The 23,981-nt window shown below is 38.2% G+C and overlaps 1 protein-coding gene across 4 annotated transcripts in view; it reads right to left on the bottom strand.

The window, feature by feature from the left end:
• Positions 1–23,981, bottom strand: part of lsamp (limbic system associated membrane protein) — a 628,278-nt gene that overhangs the window by 76,536 nt on the left and 527,761 nt on the right. For all 4 annotated transcript variants that reach the window (XM_088638498.1, XM_088638501.1, XM_088638497.1 and 1 more), the window contains one exon: positions 13,733–13,962. In XM_088638498.1, the coding sequence (XP_088494624.1) occupies positions 13,733–13,962 (230 nt within the window). The remainder of the gene's footprint in view (positions 1–13,732; positions 13,963–23,981) is intronic.

Raw genomic sequence — 23,981 nt, 5'->3', positions numbered from 1 at the left:
TTATCTGAATTAATTAATCTTAGACAGATGGTAGTACCCCACTTAAACACTGACTAAAGTGTTTATGGTGTTATTTTAAACATTTTCCTAAATTGGTCTGTCAGCCTACTGCTATGAAAAAATCATATGTTGTTTATAAAGTAAAAACACATTTAACGAGAGAACTAAAAAAATAAAACTCTCTAAGAGCTGTACTAATTGAATGGTTTAGAGAACTGTAAATATATTTGAACATTTCTGCATTAAAACTTGCACATGTTCAGTTAGCATTTACAGTACATTTGTGCAGTATTTAAAACTTTGTGCCTTTCCTCTATGGGATAGTTGGTAGAAAAACAAAACAAGAAAAAATGTCTTCATTGTATATGAAAAATACTTTTTAATTATGACCACAGCCTTATCTTGACATCTGATGCTCTAGCATTTTCTAGCAGCCCAACAGCTGTCAATGTCCTGAAAAGATTAGTGCCCCTGGCTGCAGGCTGCTGCAGCATTAGAGCATCGTAAAACATTCTGCAATGCACCTTCATGCTAGTGGTGATAAATGTGTATAAAAGTATACCCATCAAATTATGCCGCTTTAAACAGGCTCTGTTTCACATGCTTCTGCATATCAGCGTGGAACTGCACAGAAACCTGTAACAACGGACTGTACACAAAGGGCAGGCAGAGAAAGGGAAAAAATAGCTGGTTACTTATTTATTAGTTTTTTTACTTCTTTTCATGTCTTAGAGTCCTCACTACGTGTTCATCATCTAGCAGGAATAGAGATCAAAGTGTTTTATCATAATGCACACTATTCCTGCTTTGTTTCCAGATCTTCATTTCCTCTGACATTTGAAACCCAGACCCAAAGGGCCACTGTGTTAGCCTACGACGCCACCTGGGATCCCTGACAATTTAGTCTTTGACATTCGCTGTTGGGATGAAATATGCCGAAATACTACAGAACGAACCTGGGCAATTACGCTTTTAATTTGATTTACAAACCTTAATCACTGAAAAAGCCTGTGGCTTTCAGAGCTACTTTAAAAACAGCGGTCAATTACACATTAGGTCGTGAAACAAGGTCATCATTCAGCTATTGATTTCTGATCACCACTGCCGGTCCACAGAGTCCTCTTGGTGTGATTTTCACATTGAACATCACGAGTTATGACAGCTCCTAAATTTAATAATGAATCCTCAAAGGAGCTGATGACTTGCTTGTGCATCCCTGCCTTGACCCAGGGAGGCAATCTCCTTACAGGGAAACTGGGAAATCAATCTTAAGGGTCTATCATTCCAGGGCCTCAGATGAGCAATAGCCATCAATTCAGCCAGCAGGAGAAGGGAGAGGGTGTGAGATGAGGTCATCTAAAAATTATGCACACATTGCTACACAAGGCCACTAATACGGTACACAGGTTATAACAACTCCCACTCTCCATTTTATATTGTTTTGGCTTGTTCATTTTTCACAAGGCTAAGCAAGAAAGGCAAGCCATACATACAAACACAGTGAGACGAGCCCATAATCAATGCTTACTCAACACTCCCCGCTCACATTGACGAAAGTTCATCAGGACTCCACACACATCTCCACACATAACCTTAACCCTCTCCCCATCTTGACCAACATAATACCTGTTACTCTTCTCTGACCCTTTTACCTAAGGACACCAGGACAAACCTAGCCTCCAACCCTAAAACACGGCAGATGCATGCAGGCAGCCACTACTTCTGGTATCTGGATATTCCTGGAACTGGACAGAGCAAACTCTTGCTGCTGACTACTCTACATTAAAATTGAGAGTGTTTTCTGGATGAGCCATTGGGGATCCTAATATCTGCCTTATACTATTTTCCACACCACTGAACTGCTTCTGCGTGTTTGCAGTAATGCATATTGCACCTTTCACAATGTTTAAACTCTAAGATACAAGAGTCTTTAAAATTATACTGCTCTTTCACCCCAAATCCAGTCTCCTCCCAGACATCTTGTTCTCACTGCAAAAAACACACAACAGGCCCTGTATGGAGGGGGGGGGGATCTTTTTGCTTCAGGCTGTTTATAGCGTAAAATCTTTTTTGTTCAAGGAATTTAAAAACCTTGTAATGATACTGTAAGCCCAACTGTTGAGGACAGCCAACAAGGCTAAGTCTGCAGTTCCAGATTGAGCTGAAAATATCCTTCTCATTGTCAGCGGATGGTGTGGGCATTTTTGCTATCAGTGGAAAGTACAACCTTATGCAGTTCTCCATTGTGCTGAAATTATCCTTCTTACTGTCGACGGGTGGCGTGGGCATTTTTGCTGTACAGCCTTATGGATTGTTGGCCATCACTGCTTAAGATTGATGGGCATGTACATTGATTATGCCTGTGCACACAGCTCAGTTTCTGGGAGGTGCATACTGTGTGCGGTTCAGCAGCTGCACGAGTCCAACTGCTCGAGGCATCAAGTGTGCAGATCTGCACAGAAACGCAGCAGTCACCTGTCTCCGAAACAGCAGGGGCCGCCAAGGGGACTCACAACCAAAGCACTGCATGCTGATGGATGATGAGAAGGGACTGACTTCCCTTTCAAGTATAAGAATCTCTACCAAGTTTGTTTTCTCAGTGTAACATAAGGTGACTGCTGTTTCCGTGTTCTGACATCAAGCAGTCAAATCAAATTAAGAAGAGTGGCAGCAGTGGAATTGTTACTAAGGTACTGACCACCGAAGGCATCACCTCAGGCAGGAAAATGGAATTATACCCAAGGCTCATCTGAACATTTTTCCGACAATAATTCATTTATGTATGTGTATATATATAATTCAACTATTCATTTGCAAAATGCTCCAGTAACTCTTTTTTTTTTTTACACTGGTTCTACTATAATCAAGCAACTTTTCATAATTCAAACTGAGTTACAAAGGTGCAAACCACTTTCTCGATGCCGAACTCCAGCAGATTATGATTTATAATCTAACATTTTTGGGGCACACACATCCTGTAAATGAATTATCTCAATAATTTATATATATATAAAAAGATAAGAGGTATATATGTTTATTCAAGTGCTCACTCAAAATGCTGTCATTTGTGTAAATGGTCTCTCAATATGTAATTGTCTTACAAGAATGTCTTTTAATAATTTAGCTCATATACTGCATATTCCACATTACTCCATCCTAACTTACCAACGATAAAATGTGAAAATATGAATGCATGGGTACTTTTTAAAGCACATAATTCCAACCTGAATGTTTTGGTAGAATTTATGCTTTAATAGAATACAACTGCTTTTAGGACAGTGATAAAGTATCGTAATATCCAAGAACAGGCAGTAGGTTTCAATTTATACTGAAGTGCTGCATTTGCAGTGCCAAAGGATTGACACTTTCTAAGAGCAGAGCTGCATGCCAGGCCAAAAAGTGAGATAACACCTGAGAGAGATATTTTGGTGCTTCAAGGTTATATAAGAATACAGACATACCTACCTGATGTAAGAACGTACGAAGGTCAGGAAAGGATGGTGTATAAAGACACATACAGACTCGAGCCATCAAGTAATGCTTTACATTTTTTTTCTTTCTCACAGTGAAATTTGTCTTCCACTCATTGTCAAAGGGAATGAACGTCATTTCGGCATGTGCACATTATAATGGTACAGTATGTAAAACGAATCCACAACATATACTGTACTGAAGTGCTGCATTTGCAGTGCCAAAGGATTGGCACTTTCTAAGAGCTGAGCTGCATGCCACGCCAAAAAGTGGGATGGCTGTTGTTTGCACTGTTTTTGTTATTGTATTACTGTCTATTATCTTGTCTGCTGTTCTATTTACAGTATATACTGCACCCGAGAGACTAACGAGAAACACTTTTCACTATACTATGCACCTGTGTAAGTATAATGACAATTAAAGTTTATCTGAAATTGAATTGAATTCACTTTGTGCCTCTATATCTTAAAATCGACAAGTACCGTAATTTATGTGGCGTTTTCACATTTTATCCACAACTTTCCCAGTACAAAGTTGTTTTACAGGCCCTTGTTGTGGATTTGTTTAAAAGGCAGAACTTGGAAGACAGAGTAGATGTGAGCTTCACCTTTGCACTGCAGAGGTGCTGAAGCCAGTGTTCTCTTTAGTTACCCACTGTTATCAAGGCTCTGAGGTGCTGCTGTCAAATAAGCTGGCATGAGAACAACAAGAGTTTTCCTGAGACAGAACTGTTAAACCATCATTTCCTCCTGCTTGTGACATGTTTTTTGCCCATCTAAAAACAAAGCCTTTTAAATTCAAATAGGCCAATTATGCTGTGTTCTGTAAAAGGATTCAGCTACCCAAACAGGATACAGCTTGAGTGTGGTAAATTAGCATTTTTATCTCTCTCATTTACAAGAGAAGGAATGTCCATTTCATGGACATCGGAACCTCCAATATAAAACCTCCTGCACTTCACCCAAAAAATTACAATTAATTTACCATCTTTACCATCCTCAGATTCACATTCATTAGACTTCCTTTTTTGAATTCAAAATGTTCTACATAATTTCAGAAACTACGTGTTAAAGCTGAAAACTGAGGGAAACATTCAGAAAAGGGCAAACAGTTTTCAATTTGTACTTTTGCTTTTGTAATTTTTCATACCCACAACTCAAAATTTGATGTTTTCTATGCCTCTTAAAATATGTTAAGTATTTGTCACTATAAGGATACTAAAAGAAATGCAGCTTTTCACTAATTATATATAAAAGCCTTTAGATGGTTACTGACAAAGAACATAACTACCTCACTCACTAAGCACGTGACAAACAAAGTCTATGAACCTGAATCCTCTTTCACACAAAGAACCCTCATACCATTTCATAAAAGCAGGCATTTGCTGCACCAAGTTTAAAAACATTGCCAGCTCTGTGTCAGCTGATGCCATTGGTTTTGCTGGAATCTTCCCTCTTCAAACCCCAGCCGAAAGGATTCAATGGTCAGTAGCCACTGTCCCACTGTCCCAGTGTGAGGTCAAACCCACTGCACATTCTTGTTCCCATATGATATACAGTATATCACTAGAGCTGACAAAGAGGGACAAGCTGTCAGAAACTCAGATGCGTTAACGAGTTCTTAGCTTAGCTCAGTTCTCTTTTTTTTTTTTCAACAAAGCAAAACAGTAAAATACTTCAGGTTATTAGACTAAACATTACAATGATTTGGTTTCTAAATTGGTTTATTTGGTCTAGAGCCATTTCTGTGTCTTCATTAATCCATCATATAATGGGCTATTTGTGCAGTGGGCTATGTGATCAGTGCTATGCCATTTGATTACTCACAATCCATTTCTCGTCACATCATGAAGAAAAACAAACAGATCCTTATGTAACTGCACTAAGGAACAGCATTTCAGCTCAGGAACAGCATTTTAAAGCCTTCATACAACAGAAAAGTGTGCCTGTCACCGTGAATTTGCTAGGAAGCCATACATTCTTTAGTGAAAAATTACAACAATACTATCGCTACAATAATAATAAAGCTACTACATAATAGTGTGTAGAAAACAAAAATGGCTTTAATTTTACATGATGCCCTTTTAATGTAGGATTTTGATTTAATTTCTATCAAATCAATGCTTTCTCTCCTGCAAAAAAGTAATCTGTGGATATTGGGCCTGATGGGAGCTGGGTGGAGGAGTGTTCTGGGCTTCTGGAGGGAATTCTGGAATCACTTTTCAAAGGCAGCAATCTGAGGACACATGAGCTGAGCAGTGATTAGATCTTTCTTTTGTATTCATCGCTAATCAATAAAGATGAAATGTAGCCAAGATTAAGCTAAGCAATACCGAGTGTTATTATGAACACTTACTCTGCCTTGACATTTCTTCAGAGTAATGACCATAGCCATGAAGAAGGACAAGAACACAACAATATCAACTAGGCTTTATGACTGACAGTGTAAGTACTGTATGCTTCAACGTACATGGCTGATGACAGTGTTTGCTCCTCTTATATTTCATTATACCTCATAATAATAAACTTTATTTAATATAAAGTCTCTAAAAGCAATTATCTCAATTCCGAAATTGCTTAGTTGCATTTCCTAATTGTATCAGATTCGCAAGCAAAGGTGATGACCGCCTTTTCCTTTTTAATGAGCTGGTTTGTAAAGTTAATGCCTTGAAATTTGAAAGCTGTAATAATGCACCACCATTCAGGGCTTTCACTGCATGGAAAGACACACCTGACATTACCACTCGCTCCAGTGCTATGCTGGCCCCTCACTGCACTTCTGTCTATACCGTAAGGTTCCTTACTAATTTAACCTGCTCCTTCCTTTCATCTGATGACAGCAAAGAGGAAAATGAGGCTGTCTTCTTCATTCTTTCTGCACTTCTTCCCAATTTATCTGTATCGCACAAAAGAAATCCAAATTAATGGCTACTACTTTTTTATTTTAGTCATGGAGCAGTTCAAGCTACATCTCTTTTCTATCATTCCACTCGAGGGAAATTATGTATTAAAGTTTATCATCCATGTGGCCCTGCAGAAAGACTATGCCGTATCTGTCACATACATTTTGGGAGTAACATCGTAACTTCCTTACAACTAGACGTGTATTAATTTAACTCTCTTCACTGTAAACCACCATCTAAGTCAGACGGAAAAACATCATGTGATTCAATGTGGAGATCGTGAATGTATGTCTATAGAGCACGTTAAAAAATAAGAATCAGCCAATTACTGGAATATTTAAGTGCCATGTGGACTTTTCAAAAATTGTGGCGAATATTGCACAGAACTCAGTTGATCATAATGGCTTGACAAAAAACAAGGGGGTAAAAAAATGTTTTTTTCAGCACCTAAAATATAGCAGTGTTCTACCTGTAGCCCTGAAGATCTTCCCTAAGTCAAAGGCATCAGCTGATAGTCCCATTTAAATGCATGAAGAGACCCATGCGCGAATCATAAAAAAAAGATTAAAGGAGATGCCTTTTTCCAGTGCTGCAGTCGGGCCTACAGAGAGAAAACTGAATGCCAAATTGTTTCTTTCATTAAAACATAAAGCATTCTGTTTCATTATAGTGCTGAAAGGCACAAGGCATTAACAGCTCCAGAAAGTCGTCTTATTTTCCTAACCGTCACAATAAAGAGAAGCTCCAAGGTCATATTTGGAGTGAAAGTGGCTTATCACCTGCTTGTGTTGTTCTGAGAGGTTGATGTCTGGAAACGGCGTCCCTGTGAGGACTCGGGACACGCCGAGGTGGAAAAATATCATTCACAATGGAGTGGTGATAAGCAGCTTTTAGAGCAACAGGGGGCTTAGCTTCCTGAGCATTATTCAAGAGTTCATCGTCCCATGATAATTGCTAAAGGTCAGACTTCCTCTTTGTACAGGATTGAGCAAAAATGAGGGAAATTGTTCCACATTGCTCTTATTAAGACAGGTGTTTTGTGATAAGCATACAGACACACACATACGCCCACCTTCCCCTGCATTTGGTGGAATTCTCTTTTTAAATTCGACTCTATTTGCAGCTGTTGACTCAGAATTCAAATATTAATAAATAGTTAATGATAATATTCAGTATAATAATAAGGAAATCCATGATGTTTAACTTACAACAAAAAACTCCACTCAGAAAGATTTTAGTTTTTATTGAGCAAAATATTGAGTAGCGCAGCACAATATGCTTTTTTTATTTGTTTTAGAAGTATGTATTAATCATGTAGCTCAATATTTTCTATATTTGGCTTCTATCTGGCTTAAACAGAATGACAAACACTTTCATTGATCTATAAAGGACATAAAGGATCTATAAGGATGGTGTAATGGTAAGGCTTGACTTGGCAAAGTGCAGTTTCTAAATGTTAGACCCCCAAGCTAACATTTTTTCAGTACAAAACTAAAGACATGTGAGTGATGAGACTATTAATTAAGAGTTGTTTTCATACAGAAATTGTAAAAAAAGACATTTAGGATTTATTTTGCTGGAAATGTCATTTAACTATTTCGCAGCACTGAAAGTACAACCAATCACAGTTGAGCAGTAGGGTCTAAAACAGACACTGTTGCACAAAAAAGCTGTGAGGTTCTGAGTTATAGGCCAAGGTTTGCAAACTCAGGACAGCACATATTTTCAAAGTGCTAAACAGAATCTTAACAACCTTGACTACTCACAGGCAAAATGAAGTGTGAAATCTTGGAACAGGCCTCTGGGATATATGATCAGACACCTCAAGGGGAAATGTTTTTTTTGCTGGCTGATGTGTAAGACACTCAGTTAACATCTAGGGACTCATTGACTTGATTCCCGGCTGTCTCTCCACATGGGTAACTTGCTTATTGTCAAAACGTATGATTTCTGACAACGAAAAAAAGCAAAAAGAAAACGACCGGAAACCTGCCAACAGAAAATTAATAGGGCTGTTGCGAGCTTGATGCTTTTCCTTTGAAAATCAAACACCCTGAATATAAAGACCTCTGCTGATGCCAGTCCGCTTCTCTTGAGCTATTGTTGGTTTGCCATTAATCTTCTGGTGTCATATACACCTCTACGTGGATCCTGTCTTATTTCACAATATCGCACATATTTGTTTAATTTAAGGACATGCTTAATGATAATGAGAATAGTTAATGGTATTTATATACAGTACGGCTTTTCATTCCAAAGGATCCAAAAGACCTTTACATACAGTATAAGATCCATAGTTTTATCCACAGCTGAAGTGCTGCATCCACTTGAGTGTCATCAGCCCTTTTAATCAGCAGATGAAGTAGAAAGAGAAAAGCTACTTTAAAACATAAGCTAATGGGGAACTGTAGGAGATGACAAATTGTGTAAATCCATTGTGGAATTTACCCAGGATTAACACTACCAAGAATGAACACTCAAAAGGTGCCATTAGATAACTGATGGCTACCAAGTAGTCAGGACTTTGTTTTGATGTCTTCTTCGAGGAACAATGGCTTCAACAGCAGTGTCACTAGTCACCATTCTGGGGCATTTTGTGGGGAAATTCTGGCCCAGAATTAAGGCACTAATTACTGGTCTCCTAACTCGTTTTTTCCTCAGTTCACATACTGATCAGGCTCAGCCTTGCTTAGTTTCTGAAATCTGATGAGATCAGGTTACAACATGGAAACACTGCTTCCAATAAATAACAGCAGCCAAAAACCTGTTTGGCATTCTCGCCTCCACTGGTGTACTGTGGGACAAGCTAGGATTGACACGCCAGCTGGCCACTCACCTGTCACTCAGGTCCGGTTGTCGTGGACACCAATCTGACAGGAGTCCTGTACCACCAGGAGGCGATTTATGATGACGCTCACCTCAACCTTGACTACTCACAGAAAAAATGAAGTGTGGAATCATGGAACAGGCCTCTGGGATACATGATCAGACAGTTTTTTTGCCGGCTAATGTGTAAGACAATCAGTTAACATCTCGGGACTCACTGGCTCAATGAGGTGCGTCAGGTTATTTAAACTCTGACCTGGAAGTGTTCAGGAGTTTTCTATGATCTTCGCTTTGCTTCAAGTTCTCTAGTCCCTAATTCTCACTATTTGTTTCCTTGATTCTGGACCCTCACTTTGAACTGACTACAGTACGTACAGTATATTGGATTCTTCACTTGTGTTTGGTCCTGTGTCTTTAATTTCTGTTCTCTGCTTTTTTCCCTGGCGTCTCCCTTTTGTGCTGCACTACTGTGTCTACCTGGCTTTGAACATTGCCTGTTTCAAATTTCAAAACCGGACTGATATTTGACTGCTTTCCCCTGCAGTACACTCTGTACTCCCTGCCATCGCTGTCGTACTTGCTCGCACAATGTACACCTGACTCCTGCCTGCTCTTGGGTTTGTCTTACGAAAAAAAGACCACTGTTTTTCTCAGCAGAAAAGCAGTGGTTTATTACACTGTCTTCATACAACAGTTACACTGGAGGGTTTAGATACAACTAGTTTTGTTGTGTCTTAGAATTTCTTCCCTTACATAAACACCTGGTGGTACCAAAGACTAGGTTTGGAAGCTCAAATATTTGACAGTTTCTGTAATATCTTAAGCAGACAAAATTCAGGGAATTCTAGTGTTTTATAGACATTAAACACTAAGTAAAACTATAAAATTAAATTACATGACAGACCTTAACAATCCTGTACTGCTATTATATCAGAAAATAACCAAATGGTGGACAAAGCAGAATGTCTCCTAAAAGTTTATGAAATTCAGACAGCTACCTATGAATCGTGCTATTCACAGAAAAAAAGGTTAATGGTATTGCACTGCTGTGCAGATTATGTGATCATTATTCAGAGTGAAAGAAAATGTAGCCTTCTACAATGTGCACAATTTAGAATACAATCATCCATCCATCCATTTTCTAACCATTTTATACAATACAGGGTCGTGGGAGACGCTGGAACTTATTCCAGAAAGCAATGGGCACAAGGCAGGATACACTCTGGAATTCTAGTCCATCACAGGCCACACACAGACACAAACACATACACACACTCATAAAAGGGCCAATTTTCCCAGAAACCAATTAACCTACCAGTATGCCATTGATTGTGGGAGGAAATCCATGTGAACACAGGGAGAACATACAACTCCACTCAGACAGCCCCAATGGGATTTGAACCCAGAGCCCCAGCACTGAGAGGCAGCTGTACCACCATGCTGCCCAGAATAAAATCATCATCTTTGAAATCCACATGTTTGATCATGCTGGTCAATTGTGATTGTATTATAGATTTTGTAAATGCTGTAAGTTTGTTAAAGTGCAAATATATTTCTGTAAAGCTGATAGTTTGTGTATTTAAAGAAATAAAGTTTCACAAACAGAACGTCTTAATCCCTACACAGGCTCATGCTACTGAAAAATTCAGGTGAATACAAAGCACAGTAAATCCATTAGACAACATGAAAGTCCAACTTGTCCATAAACCTATTTTTGCAGGTTTATGACTCGTTTTCATGCATCATGTTTAATCTCCAAAACTTTACTTAACACCATGTAATCTGATGTTTGATGAGAATCAGCATTCCTGGTATGTCTAAGGCCCTGCATTGAACAGGCTGGGAGAATGATTGCTTTCATCATTGCTTGTTTTCAGTCCATGACATTTCAATTTAAACGAGCCTGGGTACAGGACCCACAGTCCATAATTTCTCATTCAAACCCGTCACATTTTCCAACTCAGTGTAATTTTATTGCAGGGGATTATTAATATACCCAGTTTACCCTGTCTTTTATTCTGTTTCTTTTTATCTGTGGCTTTTTAAAATTCAATTGAATTACATGTCTTAGAGTGTGTTAGTGATTGCATGAATATGTTTGGCAGACTCCATCTTTTGATAATTTTTTTTCTCTTTCATATTCTTTTCGATATGTGTATCCGCTTAAACATGTTTGCCATACAAAAGTCAAAAACATAAACATACAATATATACAGTAGCTCACAAATGCTGATCCACTAGTAAGATATGGTGCAGTTTTAATATTATTGGAGCAAGTGAAAGAAGAGAAATGTTTCTTAACTTTCCTTATTCATTCTATTTTGCAACATTTATACAGTATATATATTTAAAGAGATGCTTCCTGTTTTTTTTTAAGTGACCTCATAAGGGTAACATGGGAAAAAAAACATTGTTTAACTTGTTAAATAGAATGAGAGGCCTGCTTCCTAACTCTGTCCATGTGTGGCGTCTGCTGTTCTGTTTCTGCCAGGAGTCGATCAGTCCCCCAGGAACCTCCTCAAACTGTGCTGATTTATGCAACAAAAGGCTGGGTTTTAGAGGACAAGAGGAAATTCAGCACCATCCAGTTTCCTATGAGATTATGTCATTCGCCATGTAACAGGCTCAATGATCCTCGCTACACATGCAAACAGTTTCACCAGTGTGGGATACTGCGCCAGAAGATGCTGATTGGCTTCTTCTTAGAGGGAATAAAAGGGGATATACTGCAGAGCTATCTGTAAATGCCAAGATCATCTTTAACTGCACTCAACATCTGGCAGTTACAAAGTCACATGGTTATTACTATAACTTTTCAAAGATAAATGAAAATGTAGAGTCACTAGCACAAACAGCAAGAATCAAGAAGTGCTTAATGACCTGATATAGATTCAGTCACACTGTACAAATTACTTGTATAGATCAGCTTTGAACAATTAAACTCAATAGTTTTGATTAAAGCCATGACCTTAAACAGTGAATAGGTTCCTTGCAAGAACGCAGCTTGTTAATAATTAGGACAGATCTTCCAATTAATGTGGATTGACACAATCTGCCAACTGTGTGTTGACGTTGAGCAATATACCAAAGCCAATAAATCACTTTGTGGGCCCTTCATAATTGCACTACTGTAGTAGTTTAGTTTTAAGTTGAGTGATGAATGTAGATGTCAATCTGGGATCCACGGTACAAGGTACAATATTAGTACAGACTTCAGTTACTGATGGGTTTGTATATTGGATCCTTATATTTTTTGCAGGGTTTGTGTTTTAACTGAGTTTCACTTCACAATTTCACAGACTATCCTCCGCCAATAGAGAGAGGCTTGTGCTCATTTTTCTAAGGTCACTGTGTGATGATTTACTGTATTGGTGTCAGGTGGATTCTCAGTTATATGACAAATACATTTAACGCAACGTAATGTGCTCTTGGGTGACAGAGAAACTGAATTCTTCAAAATTATATTTGAAATCAAAGAAGATGAGGTGATAAGAAATTATTATATACATGTCAGTTATTATTATGATTCTGCTATTAAGTGAAAATCCTAAGGTTTTCTATCATTTCATATATTTAAATGTGAATTAATATTATTTTTGTATTTCAACCATTAAAGCACAGATCTAACCCCAATTCAGATTCTGAAATGTATTCTTAAGTAATGAAATTCAAAGACTGACATATTATAAAAACACTACTTAATAGCAGGCATTAAAAAGAGAATCGATGTATTTTTTTAAACACTTCTTTTGTTAAATTCCCAGGAGCTGCATACTGCCAAGCCAGAAATTAATTATTTGGAAAGTTCTCTGCCCACATGTTTCTTTAACATGAATTTCGGTAATAGGTAGATTGGTTAACTGTACTTCTGCCAAACTCTCAGTTTTGTGCCTAGTAAATATATGAAAAAGTATACTTAAAATTAGGTTTTATCAGCTCGGTAGCACTATAAGGCACCTTTTGTCTTCAAATTATATTAAAAGGTGGCTTGATTGTGGATGGAGGAAGTACAAGTGATTTTTCAAAGAGAGAAATGACAGCTTTCAAATTGCACTGATGAGCTGAATGTTGAGTTATAATGTTCACTAAAATTAAACATCCGGCAAGCACAAGACATTGCAGATGTCTAGTAAACAAGTTAAAATGTGTGGTTTTCCCCCTGCTCTGGTTAAAGTGCTTTGCAAGTTTATTACAAAACACAGTAAAAACTATTTTGTTAATTAGATGTTACCTTTAGAAAACAGTCGTTTATTAGGATAGATACTGTACAGTATATACTCTAATAACACAACTGCCAGAATTAATTTTCAAAATCCAAGAGCATTTACAGTATGTTTCACTTGGAGGCTGTGTGTTACAAGGTGCAAATACAAAACAAATTGCAATGTGCGAATAAAATTAAATTCTGATTTAATGTGCCTTAATTTTAGGCAGTTAGGCCACAAAATGTGTGGAAAGGATGTGTGGGCTTTCTGCACTGGCTCAATCTGTACAGTGTGTTGCTTCTGCTCAAGCTGAGAAGGGCTGGCCTACCTTGAACAATCAGGTGCACTTGAGACGTCTTAGGCTGCTGCTGCGTCTGGATGGAGCACGTGTAAGGGCCCTCATCGTACACGTCCACTTTCTGAATTCGGAGACTGTACTCCTGGCCCTTAGTCACCAGGTCCACTCGGGGGTCCAGCGACCATTTGTCTTCCCCAGCAAAGATAATGTTGGACCGGTTCAGCCAGGCTACCTTGGACACTTTGTCATCAACAATACATCTGCAGAGGAGAGAGAAAGAAAATGGAACCATGCTGAAGTGGCATTTGACCTTGGGTGCCATCAGTAATATTTTACTGAATGGGATGCACCATCAGGAGCATGCTGAGGTACAGTAAAGGAATCCACTGTTACACAGGCAAAGGATGCTTTTAAACAAATAAGGATTCTAGTGCAAAACCATAGGTAGATTTAAAAGTATAAAACAATTACAAAGGTAATTCCCATAAATCATGTACTACTCAAATTGTTATTTATGCATTGTTTAACTAAAATAAGAAGATGACAATGTAATACAAACAGTAAATACAATTCTTAAAGTGCTGGCAAGATGAGATCCTCTGAATACCTGTAGCTATAAGCAACCAAATGAGCTTTATATTAGAGAAGATGTATGGAGCATAAGAAACATGGGAACATAAGAAATAATCTTCTCTAATCTGCATCCTTTCTTATGTTCTCCTGCTGTTCTTGTTTCATTTTCTTTATATTGCTACTGTATATAAGCTGTCTTTTGCTTACAGGGATTACTGGAAGTGAATATCACATGGAAGAGAGTGCAGTTTCCACACAAAAAATGCCAGTATTTTTTTCAGGATCACAGATCACTGATGTCCAGACGTTCTAAAAAATCAGTTCCGAACAAAGTTAAACTTTGAGAGACATTTTTATAATACAGATCAGTGTGCCACCTTTTACTCAGCATCTGATTGCTTTGACTAAGATGTTCGTAATAAAGCAGAATGTATTTAGGTTAAGTGCTGCAGGTAGACCTTACACCTGTCAGCTCTCCTCAGATATCATTTACTCAGCAAAAATAGCTCTGCTGAGAACAACTACTGCCTGCTTTCCACTTCAATACTCATAGCCAGTTTGAGTCTGTGCACCAGCAATGATATCCATTTCTGTTTTCTTGTGGTGTTCCATAACCCTTGGGAAGATACTGTAGCATTAGACACAGGACTCCTGAAACAGTTCTTAGTGAAAGTTCAAATAAAACATTCCTACTAATGTGCACCCACTATATATACTGTATATAAATAATTCTTCACATTTATATTTGCCCCTTGGCATGCTTTATTACACGCAGCAAGGTGTAACTAATTTGTATCATTAATTATTTAGTAACCTTTCTCGTTTCAAGTCAAGATGAGGCTACACTTGTATCGCTTTTTTAGATTCCTTTGCTGAATCAGTCTTTTGTCTTTTCCTGGTTGGGTCTTATTTTCAAAGCCCCCGCTGGCTCAACAGAAAGAAAGCCCTAATTTAAAAGTAAAATAAGCTACCTTCACCTGCACAAGTTTTTTTTTTATTTAGTGCATTTGCTGTATTTCGGACACTCTTTTTTCACATGCTAAAAATAAACTGGGAAAAAAATCCATAGATCAGTGAGCAGTTAGTGGTTTCTGAAAATCAAATCTGAAACCATTAGAAACCTGATCTAAACCGATAGTACAGTTTAAGATAAGGAGCTAGGTCCTTTGCACACAAAGAATAACAGCGTGATGCAGTCAGCTTGAACATCGGAGCACGTCTCCAGAGACAGAGTCGGTGGAGTTCTCTGCTTTATGCTCGACAGTGTCTAGAGCAGTTCTGAGTTACACTTGGTGAACATGGTCTCCAAGCCTTCGATAATTTAGTGGTTGTCTCCCTGAATTCTCTTCATTCGGCACCGCTCTTAAATTGTCATCGGGATCTGTGACTGGCTTCATAAGCAATACTGTCAGTCTTGATCAAGTCACTGGAGGAGCTTCAGATATGGTATTATTCTGCAGTAATGGGAGAATCCAGCTGGCACTGCATCATGCAGCAGAGTGGGGCCTCCCCCTTGACTCGGCAGTACAGCAACTCCACTAGGAGTGAACCTGGTCACACACTATCAAAATTAAATATTTAGCACTGCAGGACTGGAGGTAATTACATGCCATTATTCAAGAAGGCCGGATTATGTGTTCATCCTCTGTAATAGTGTGGGCTCCCATGGTGCTTTAAAAATACATAGTCTCGTTGAATATTTTAGGGGGCTGTGTATTCCAAGTTATACAGAAGCTTGTTCAGTAGGTGATGCAGAGTCCGGCATAGAGCAGAAATGAGCTCTGTCTCTCTGGTTTATGTAGTTCCACTGGGCAGTTTCTCATTCCTTTCCAGTTAGTGCAGAAAACCGTGGATGATCCCTTTTTGGAATATACAGTCATTAAAAAAAACAAGTGTCATAAAGGTTTGTGAAATGGAAAAACACCTAATACTGTCAGTCCCTAGTGCACTATAATTTCCTACTGTACATCCGATCTGCTGGATATCATGCAGTGTTAATTAAGTAATTAATTAATTTTAGATGTATTTTGTTAATCACAGTTCCTTTTTTTTTAGGAAGATGGTCTTGGGCTTACAGTAAGAAGAAGCACAAAAAGAAGACCTTGCTGTATTTAAATAAATCTGTTCACCAAGCCAAGAAGCCATTTATTCTTGATAAGGGTCCAGGAACATGTCTAAGAACAAGACTGGATGGGATGCCTGTCCATTGCAGAGCACACACATAGTCTAAAAACCTTAAGTTCCAGCTCATAAAACACCTTTCATTCTAACTGGCACAGAGGTGCTTAAACAAGATTTTCAATTCATTTTTTGTACTGTCTGTGATCTGCAGTACATCATGCCCACAAAACAAACAAGCACAAAACACATAAACCATAGTGCCTAATTTTATAAAGGTCCATGTACTTAACATAAGCAAAAAAGGATTATGTTTCATTATGAATGTGTAAAAGGAACTGCAATGCAAAAAAAAAGGAAATCTAGTTGAAATAATTCAATTTAGAGTCAAATGGACCATTATGGTGAGACTCTGTGGCTCTGGCCCTAATCTGCAAAATTCAATCCAAATCATTAATGCAATGTTTAGCCCAGTAGATAAAGGTTAAGTAAAAATAATGTCTCTGCTCTTATCATCAATGAACTTAAGACTGGAGAAGATTTTAAACAAGCTGAAGTGCAGTGTGACATAGGGACACAGCAGACAGGATTTGTGTGCACTGGTTAAATCACTGTGTTTTCACGAGGTTTCTTTCTTAATACTTAGACCTGTTCATTTTCTTTTTCCATTATGGTTTCATTGATTTAACTATGTTTCTGAGGATGTCATTTAACAGCCCTTTTATCTTCATTTACTGGGGACATTTTCTAGACACTTCTGTGTGGTACACTATTCAAGATTAATTTCACAGCTGGACAGAACTAAAACAACCTAAATCAGAGAAGTGTTGTTAACATTCACTCAGAAGAAAATGTAGTCATGCACTGAACAACATATGAATTACACAGAGTGAATGTGTGCAGAAAATGGTTTAGAAATATCCATTTGAGCTCGATAACCCCTTTTTTGACATTACGCTGCTACTGAACAACAGTTTTTCTATACGGTATTCTTGCAATATTTCATTATAACTTTCTTCTATTTTTTTTAGAATATCATATTAAAAAAAACCTAAACACAAATGCATAAACATAACAAGCAATGCACTGAGATTTAATACAAATATGATTTCATTAAAAAATAAAATGAATAAATATGCTGTTCTCTTCATTCTCATTATTTTACTGGAATCTAAAACAGAATATTTAATTTAAATTTATACTTTGAATAAGAAGCATTAGTGCTAATTCGAAATTATAATTTATTAATACAAGGATACAATCTGAACAGATTTTATGCGCTAAGGAAAGATAAAGGATCTAATTACCAATATAAAAGTCCCCAGTAGTAACTGTACTTGCATAGCATTTACTTCAGCATGAGGATTTATCAGTCGGATACACATGTGAGTAAGCTGATAGCATCTGTTTCCCTGTACATGCACTGTGGGTGCTCAGGATTTTAGTAGTGAAAGTCATGCTCCCTTTTACACTGGCTTACTGTACATCATGCCCAGGGCAATTTAGCTGTCGCCTTCCAGCATGTCTAGACAGAGTGCCACAGAGGGGTAACAAGCTGAAAGCACCTTTCTGGACAAAATAAATGAATTCCTATCCACTCTAAACCATCGTGCACCACTCTGTGTTTTCTCTTTTTAAAAAAATCATAAATAAATAAATTAGGAAAAATGTCTACTGTATATACAGTAATATACTGTATCTGTAAAATGTAGTTTTAGTATATCTGATTAGTACTGGAAACAGTATCAGAAATGCCTTCTCACGCAGAGGGAGGTCATTCAGCAGAACAACAGTTTCACACTGCCACAGTGACATACCACACTCTTAAAAACACATAATAAAACACATTCCCTACCTTATCAACAGACAGTCATAACCTCACTGTCACTTGCTGACTTTGTGTTTGTTCCCAAAAGGAAACAGCACAAGCTGCATCTCTGCACCAGAAAACAGTAAAATAACATTTTGACCATTAGGTTGCAGGGTAACCCAAAACGAGCAATACGGTAGAGAAGAAAGGGATTATGGGTTACAAATTGCTGCTAAAAATCCCTTTGATTAGCCAGTGTCGCCTACTGTCTGTCCTCCCACGATGGAGCATGTTCCAGTTAAATCTCATTCCCTCCAGTAACTTTCAGACATTTTTATTTTTTTTAATAATGATCCCTTTCCTTAAAATAGCCCCTGATTTCCTGTCTCCCAGCAGCACATTTCTTTTCATTTCTGTCAAGCCATCCTCTTTGGTGGTGCGTGATGGATACTGTGCCTGTCGCTGTGATCCAGGTCTCGCCTGGGGGCTGCCTGGTGTTTTAGTTACAGTCTAATGAGACGCGAGACAGGTGCTGGGTCTGACTGCTTCTCGCTGACTCCACTTCTCAATCCAGGTTGGAGAATGACAATTCCAAAATAAATAAGGGGCTAGAGAAATATGAGATACAGATTAATAATAAAGATTCAAGTTAAATAGAGGAGAATTTAGTGAATTTACTGTTATCTTTTTTTCCCCCCGCATTCACAGAGCTACACCAAACCACTGGATCCTTATAGGCTGTTGTTCGTGAATGTCACACAAGGAGAATGAAAAGTTCAAAAAGAACAAAGAAAAAGTTTTCCTTTTCTTTTGTCAAATGTCTGTGTGGTACTCCTTAATCTGTGCGCCGCTACTGGTTTCTTTTATGCCACAGGTCATTGTACTTAAGGTCAGGATGAACGCTGGGGGAAATAAAAAAAGCCACATTCTTCTGACCTTAGTAAATGCCACATGGTGAAGACATCTAAATAAAGCTATCCATAAACCTGCATATGAGTTGGTGCACTATGGGAGTTCGAGAAAAAAATAAAAAAAATAATAACCATGTCAAATACATGACAAAAGATTCTCTCGCCTCCCCTTCCTTCAGAAGGGAACCATTCCTTTCAACAAGTAAATAATCTGTTCAAATATGAACATTTGTTCTACCCATAAGGACTGTGCAACAGATTAACAAAAGCATTTGAAGCCTAATTTCAAATAAATTTGTGCCCAACAGATTTAACATTTGAACTGTCGAGCCTTTAGCACTAGAAATCAAAACTGAACCTGAACTGCGCCATGACCAAAACAGACCTGAAAAGAGTAGCTACTGTTAATGTGAATGGACAAACCACAATAACACCTTTCAATAGCCTTGAACAAACATGTGAACTGGAAGAGGCATTCTCTACAGGTTATTACGAACTCAGTTTAGGAAACAACGAAAACTATGCTTTAATCACGGGCATCGGTGCAGTTTTACTCTCTATCAGTAAAACGATCACGCCCATTTAAACCGAAATTCAGATCATGTCTGGTAGATACGGAGACTCTCATGCTGAATTTTCTTCCAGGTCACACTGTGCACACGCATTGTCAGTCAGATGGTATTCAAGAAACACTCTGTCTGAAATTGGGGATTGTATGAAACCCTCACCACGCTCAGTGTCACAATCTACACCTAGGGCACAAATAGAGGGTGAAGTGGAAATTGTGAAAAGAAATTGTCAGAGGACCTCTGGGACTTGTAAACAGCAGCCTGGAGATGCATTTGCTCTTCTGATTTTGCCTTCATAAGATGTGTCTTTTTCTTATTATCGTACTTCCTATTTATAATATAGAAAATAAAATAGAAGTCGCCACTGATAAATCTGACTGGCATTGCCTAGCAAGTATTAAGACAAGAGTACCCAGACCGACTACACATTTGCACTTACAGAAAGAAAAGAATATTTCTTTTAACCTTAACATATTGTCAATTTACCTTTGCCTTGCGTGGCAACAATACTGTATGTCAGGGAAATTGGATAATCAGAGGCTTTTAAGAGGCACAAATGCATTGCAAGGTGTTGAAAGTAGTCCAAAAGATGCAGACCTCAGTTCTCTGTTCCAGTTCGATGTCACTCTTGATTTTTGTTCATGCATTCAAATTAAGAACTGAGACACATGTATGATACAAGAAATGTATCATATTTAAATGTCTCATGTACAGACAAAGTTTCAGTCTCAGTCTTGTCTCAGTCAAATGTCCAAGTCTTTAGAAGGGAAACCAGAGAAGCAGACGCTCTTAAAAGTGTCTCAGAAATGCAAACTAAACCCCCTCCATATGTGCTTTTAGAATTAATTTTCTTCTGCAGGATATTTGGTGATATTTATAGCTTCAAGGATGTTTTGAATCCCTCAACAGAAAGAAAAAAGAAAGTGACAATGAAAGTCTGGGCAGGGATGTATTGATTGCATATAAGGCATGAATTCAGCCCACAAATATTGTATACTGCTTTGTGCTCTTCACTGGAAGGCTTATATCATATCAATAAATTATGCAGTTTATTCTGATACAATTCAATAAGAAGCCTATAAAAAGCCAAAATGTGAGATGAGAGAAGCTTTTAAAGGGGGTGATTTTAAACAACACTTTTGTTTTCCTATGTCTTCGAACTTCAATTCTGGCAGCAAGCAATAAGTAATCCTCAATTTATCTGTGTTATTTGATTGTTGTCAAACAACAAGTATGATAATCACAGATGTAAGTACAACACGCAGAATTTCTAGAGCAAGAAAAAGAACAAATGACTTTTGTTAGAGTTTAGGTTAGATTTGCTGGTGAAATATACAGCATGTGCCCCCAATATGAACAGCTATTGAGATCCTCATTTCATACATTTCTAGACAAGAAAAAAAGATTGACAATCTGTCAATTAAAAATGGGATTTTTATGTAGGCATACAAAGGGAAATGAAACGAGCCTCCTTGTTATTATTTGTCTTTGATCTGTTGAGTACCACACTATAGCAAATCCTGTGAAAGAGATGACAGTTTCTCTTCCGTAAAAGTCTATCTGCATATGCAGGCTGTGGGGTTTCACACTGATCTGAATGCAGCCACACCTCAGCAATTCACAGCTGTTTGGCAGCATAAAGACATTCTGCTTCCCTCTCCACCTCGATATGCAGCTGGGTGGTTCAGAAGACACTCACAAATTCTGACCAAAAGTAAACGACAAATCAAAGTCTCTGAACTCAATACATGGAGAAACAACATGCTGGTGAATTCTTTAAACTCCACAGAACTGCTAAAGGGGTCCTGAGCCATAACCAGGACCAACTCACACATACTGTACATGTAGAAAGTAAAAGATAGTAAAATGGTGTATTTTCTTTTGAAAAGTGACATTTATTGATACAATTTCTAGATTGTACAGTAGGAATAATGAGCTTTTTTGTCAAGTTGGTTTAATGTCAGATGCCTATATGCTTTAATAAGAGTGGAGTATACACATTACAGTAAATTTTACAAAAGTGTTAATTACAACAAACCATGAAAAATCAAAGCTAATTTTAATGAACAAAAACAGGGAAAAAGTCTATAATCTGTTTCTGAATATAAAATACTGGCATTCAAAATGCTTACAAAACCACCACTGATGCAGTTTGCTACAGTACATACATAAATGAATACATTTACAGTATATAAGTACACATGCATTTATCATGCTTGTGCACATGTCAATACATCATTGATAAAATCCTTCTGTTTAAAGTGAATCTTTAGATCTTCCTGCTGAAATGCAGAGTTTGAAAGGAAAAAAACGTGCAAATGCTTGTCAGTATCTTTTTGAATAAAATGTAATATAACATTAAAGGAAAAGCAATACACTATACAGTACATAGTCAGCATTCAGATCTGAAAGAGTATAGATGACTCCCAGACAAATAATGGCACTAAGACGAAAACAAGAACATTACACTGAAATATATTGAAATGCTAATAGACCCACAATATTCACTCTCATGCACTAAGTGCATCAGAAATGCAAGATGAAAGATGACAGATAAAAGAAAGTGCCTCTCGGGAACAGACAGCACAGCTATCGTTTGCCTTTTTCACCTCTCTCCCTCGTCAATGACTCCCGACACAGAAGTAAATAACAATAAGGAACACCATGAAAACATATTCATATGCTGAATAATCGGTGAGCTCTGTATCACGCAGTCCAGCACGCTGACTGCTCTTTCCTAGAGGGATGCCCTCTTCTGAAGTGCAGAAGGATAATACACATTCACGCCTACAGAGGGGAAGCTTTCAAGCTCTGAATGCTTCCAATGTACAAATAGGATTTTTATTTTTTGGCTAACATGACATCTCCCTGGTCTAGCAGATGTTACCTCTTTTTCCATAACATGCTTCTAAGGTGTCTAATGCATCGCTGCACACTACAGCGTGAACGAATGGCTGTTCAAGAGGCCCAGCTCATGATGGCTAATGGGATCAGCACAAGCGTACAATATGATCTGAATATTGGAATTTCATTTCAGATTCTTATCCATTTTGCACGGTGCAACGTTACAGGGGCAGGATAAATAAGGATTTTCAAATGTATGTCAATCTTGTTTTCGATACTGCTGTCCTCCAAAGAAAACACGTGTGATGGTAAGTGCAGTTCATGTCAAAATGAGCATTTTTAGCATTTTAACACATAGCTACCTCCAAAACAAAGCGTAATCCACACTCTCTAAATCTCAGCAATTACTGTATAATGTGTGCCCACTGAACATTTCTACCCACACAAATTGAGGTTTGTAAGGTCCCTGTGAGCTCACAGGCACTATCTGCCATTATCACATAAGGGTTGAAAGGGTAGGAAAAAGTGCAGCATGAGTCTATATGAATTTACGAAAATGGAGTAGAATCTTTGCCGAAGGTAAACACACTGATGTGTAGTGGTCACTTTGAAAATAAATACTGAAAATAAATGCTGCGCACACCATGTATTCCTAACATCCTGCCTTTGCTTAATACCAAAACCAAACTTAGCAGACATGGTCAGAGAATGTTGAATGTCCAGACGATACTGCTGGGATGTCAATCACATGAACCGAAAAATAGACAGATTTAAGTGCTACTCGGTGATTCCAATGAGCAGTTGAATGTCTCCTCCTGCTTTCAGAAGGATAGCTGTGGCTATGTAGTCTTCGCCACCTCAAAGCCGAGGGTGATATGGCAAACACCTACTGTACAGTATAAGAGACAGGTGACAGTTGTGAGAGACAGGGGGGAAACTGCGAGGAGGAGCAGACCTTGCTGTTGCACATCGGGGGGCACTGATGACTGAGAGAGGGAAGTTCAGGAGAGTGCAGGGTGGAGCTGTCACGATTTCAGACAAGGAGCCCAAGGAGACTGAGGTCAGACAAGGCTTGATCGGGAGCTTGAGGTTGATGTTGGCAACAGACGCTGCACTTCCGTAAGAGCAGATGGAAAAGTGGTGAGCGAGGAAAAGGATATTAATTTGCTTGGAAAAAAAAAACCCAGATAGCAGTGTGATGCATGGTTTTGTCTCAGAACAGAGGTACGCTGACATTGAAATCATCAGCATGAAGTAATGGGGTTATTTTGACTGAGGCAACTTTGCAGTGATGTTTAATTAATGGGGCGTTAGTGGGGGAGGGGTGTGTCCCTGACAGCTCTGTGCTCTGAGCTATTGGCTAGCCAGCAGTTTAAGGACAGTGTGCAGATCACTAAGGCATTTATGGTTAGATTGTTTAGAACTTAAGAGCAGATGACACATTAATTGACTGA

The sequence above is a fragment of the Lepisosteus platostomus genome, chromosome 7, assembly GCF_059453375.1.
Source record: "Lepisosteus platostomus isolate fLepPlt1 chromosome 7, fLepPlt1.hap1, whole genome shotgun sequence".
NCBI classification, from domain to species: Eukaryota; Metazoa; Chordata; class Actinopteri; order Semionotiformes; family Lepisosteidae; genus Lepisosteus; species Lepisosteus platostomus.
Note: the sequence above shows the minus strand (reverse complement) of the source record. Positions and strands in the feature narration are given on the sequence as shown.